Source organism: Myotis davidii, unplaced genomic scaffold (assembly GCF_000327345.1).
Source record: "Myotis davidii unplaced genomic scaffold, ASM32734v1 scaffold933, whole genome shotgun sequence".
Taxonomy (NCBI): domain Eukaryota; kingdom Metazoa; phylum Chordata; class Mammalia; order Chiroptera; family Vespertilionidae; genus Myotis; species Myotis davidii.
Window position 1 is genome coordinate 1,839,990 of NW_006285240.1, and position 3,709 is coordinate 1,843,698.

At 41.8% G+C, this 3,709-nt stretch overlaps 1 protein-coding gene across 1 annotated transcript in view; it reads left to right on the forward strand.

The window, feature by feature from the left end:
- The window catches only part of LOC102758986 (lipase member K), an 18,722-nt gene extending 16,022 nt beyond the window's left edge, over positions 1-2,700 (forward strand). Inside the window, exon 9 of the mRNA XM_006755860.2 lies at positions 2,445-2,700. Within this exon, the coding sequence (XP_006755923.1) occupies positions 2,445-2,678 (234 nt within the window). The 3' untranslated portion in view covers positions 2,679-2,700. The remainder of the gene's footprint in view (positions 1-2,444) is intronic.
- Positions 2,701-3,709: the final 1,009 nt, after the last annotated feature.

The window sequence follows — 3,709 nt, forward strand, 5'->3', positions numbered from 1 at the left end:
CCGAACCCTGGACCCTTCAGCCCCCAGGCCGACACTCCATCCACAGAGCCAAACCGACTGGGGCAGGTTTCTACTTATTTTTACATGTCATTTTGTGGAATTCTGAAAATTCTCTACTAATTATTTTCCTTCTCGCTTAAAGTAAGGTTGTTTTACATCAAAAGTTGCAAACTCAGCCCTGGCCAGTGTGGCTCAGTTGGTTGAGCGTTGTCCCATGCACAGAGAGGTTGTTGGGTTGATTCCTGGTCAGGACTCATGCTGGGGTTGCAGGAGACAGCCAATCGAGGCTCTCTCTCATCTCTCTCCTTCCCCTCCTCCCTCCCTCCTTTCCTCCCTCCCCCCCTCTCCCTTCCTCTCTCTCTCTCTCTCTCTCTCAAACATAATAATAAATTTTTTTTAAAAAAGATACAAGGGTTTTACAAATCAGGGCTGAGGAAATTTGGAAACTTTTTGAATAGCAAATTTAAACTGCCACCATATTAACTACAACAGTAAAAATGCATAACTTAATTGGTGTGAAAAATGCGATTTTCCTCTAAACTGCTATGGTTATATGTGTGTAAGTGGGTGTGCCCAAACACACAAACATGCTATGGCGAAGTACCATTTACTCTTGTAATGAACCGATTCCCTGCTTTAGCAAGAGTATATAGCTGCCCCCCAAAAAGCTGTTAGATGATGGCCTCCCCATGTGAGACTCAGATACCTGTTTGGATAAGATCTGACTCACAGGTATTAGCTTTATCATTAAGCTTACACATTCTACTTTTTAAAATGGTGATTCAGGTTTCGCTATGAAAAGTTTGTGTAGGACTTTGGGAGAAAATAAGAAAAACCCAAACAAACTGAGGGTAAACTGTTTGCTGCCAAAATTAACTGTTGTATATTCACCTGCTCAGGCTGAGCTTTAAAAAAATACCGTCACTGAGTGGCTTAAATAACAGAAATGTATTTGTCACGGTTCTGAAAGTCGAAAGTCTGAGAACAGGACAGCGGCCTATCGGGTTCTGGGGAGCGCCTCCTCCTTGCTATGTGCTCACATGGCCTTTCCTCGGTGTGTGCTCTTGGAGAGAGAGACCTCTGTCTCCCCTCCTTATAAGGCCATCGATCCTATTGGATTTAACATAATCACCTCCTAAAAGCCTTATCTCCAAATACAATCATATTTGGGGTGGGTTTTAAGACGTGAATTTAGAGGGAAAACAAGTTAGTCCGTAGCAAATGGTAAAAGTTAAGACTTCCAGTTGCAAGTAGCAGAAACAAACTCTATTATACTGCTTTACTGAACTAAAATGTATAATTGTAAACTCGCAATAGCCAGGAACTTAAACACTGGCATTGGGGTTCGCTCTCTCTTGCTTTTTCTCTCTCAATTCTGCCTTCATATGCTGTTTCCATTTTTAAGTCCTTTCCAAGATAGTAGTAGTAGGATGGTGACTGATGAATCTAGCGCACACAGTGCTTCCAACTGCAAACCCAAAGGAAAAGGCAATGTTTTTCTTTTTTTTAAAATATATTTTATTGAGTTTTTACAGAGAGGAGGGGAGAGGGATGGAGAGTTAGAAATATCGATGTGAGAGAAACATCGATCAGCCGCCTCCTGCACACCCCCTACTGGGGATGTGCCCGCAACCCAGGTACATGCCCTTGACCGGAATCGAACCTGGGATCCTTGAGTCCTCAGGCCGACGCTCTATCCACTGAGCCAAACCGGTTAGGGCGGCAATGTTTTTCTTAATAGCTCTGGCAAAAAGTTCCAGAGAGAACTTGGGCCCTGTTTTAGTCATCTCATATAATCACTGTGTCCAGAAGAATGAAGAACAAATTGGCCAGGCCTGGTCCCCTGGACTACCCTGGAACTGGGGGAGTGGAATTTGTCAAATCAGCATGAGAGTGGTGTTACCAGAAAGAAGGGGGCAGGAAAAACTTGCCAGGCCCGATTTTTCTGTAACAGGCTGGCTTTTTAACATTGTATTTCAAATGTGTGTTTTTATGTACGGGTCTCAACGCTCACTGAGGAGGCTGCTCAAATGTCAATAATTCCCTGGGCCCAGACTTCTGCATATGTGGAGGGGTATTGATATTTGTCCTATTTTATCCCATCCAAAGTTTTGTTTGAAAAGGACACATTCCCAGTCCAAGTGCTACTAGAAAGATACCCTACCAAAGAAATGTGTCCCTTTTCTCTAGGATCCTTTTCTATTTCCCCAAAAATCAAATCAAAAATATAATGGTGGTCTTTTAAAATTTACAATTCATATTTTGGTACTAAAGTGTTTTTAAGTAAATTTCACATTTTAACGTTTATATATCACTAAGTGTATCCTAACTGCACATTTTTAACATTTAAAGTAGATGCTTAAAAACCGATTTTGTTACTTCTCTAATGTGATTTTTTGTGAAAACTCTTCTTTTTTTCTCTCCCTCTCTTTAACTGTATTTAGTTTACGCCTCCCTTATACAACGTTACTAAGATGGAAGTGCCAACAGCAATGTGGAGTGGTGGACATGACATTGTGGCTGATCCCAGGGACATTGAAAGTTTACTCCCGAACATCACCAGACTTATTTATTACAAATGTATTCCACACTACAATCATGTGGATTTTTACCTTGGACAGGATGCCACCCAGGAAATTTACCAGGACCTAATTAGAATGATGGAGGACTATTGCTAAAATTAAACACACTTACCTTTTTCTAAGCAGCAAGTTCCCAGGATAATAATGTGGCACACAGACCCAAAGGTGACCCCTCCAATGATTTTTACCTCCTCATGTCCATGCATTTGTGTAGCTCACCTTGAGTTAGGGAAGCACCTGAGACTTGCTCCTAGAATTGGCAAAGGTGATGGGATGGCACACCCTTAATTAGATTATGTTTATGGCAAAGGTGCTGGGATGTCATTCTCTGATTACTTTATATTCTGTAAGAAACCATCTGAGCAGACTGGAGCAAGAAATTCTCCTTGTTGGCCTGATGAAGTAAGCAGCTATGTTGACGAAACGCACATAGAAAGGCACTGTGTCTGGCTTCTAGGATCTGCAGGTGACTGCCAGCTAATAACTTGCAGAGTCAGGACACTCAGTCATAAGACCCTAAGGCAGTGGTTCTCAACCTTCCTAATGCCGCGACCCTTTAATGCAGTTCCTCATGTTGTGGTGACCCCCAACCATAAAATTATTTTCGTTGCTACTTCATAACTGTAATTTTGCTACTGTTATGAATTGTCATGTAAATATCTGATATGCAGGATGTATTTTCATTGTTACAAATTGAACATAATTAAAGCATAGTGATTAATCACAAAAACAATATGAAATTATATATGTGTTTTCTGGTGGTCTTAGGCGACCCCTGTGAAAGGGTCGTTCGACCCCCAAAGGGGTCATGACCCACAGGTTGGGAACCGCTGCTCTAAGGGAATGAGTTCTACCTAAAACTTGAATGAGCTTGGAAGCCCATTCTTTCCCAGGGAAGCCTGCAGTTGAAAAAGCAGGCTCGCCAACACTTGGATTGCAGCCTGGGGACACCTTGAGCAGAGGACCTAGCTAGGCCATGCCTGAGTACTGACCCACAGAAACAGTGAGGTAATAAACATATATTGTTCTGAACTGCTACATTTGTGGGCATTTGTTATCAGCAATAGTAAACTACTACTATTGTAATAATACTAAAGTATTATCATTGTTACTAGAGGCCCAGTGCA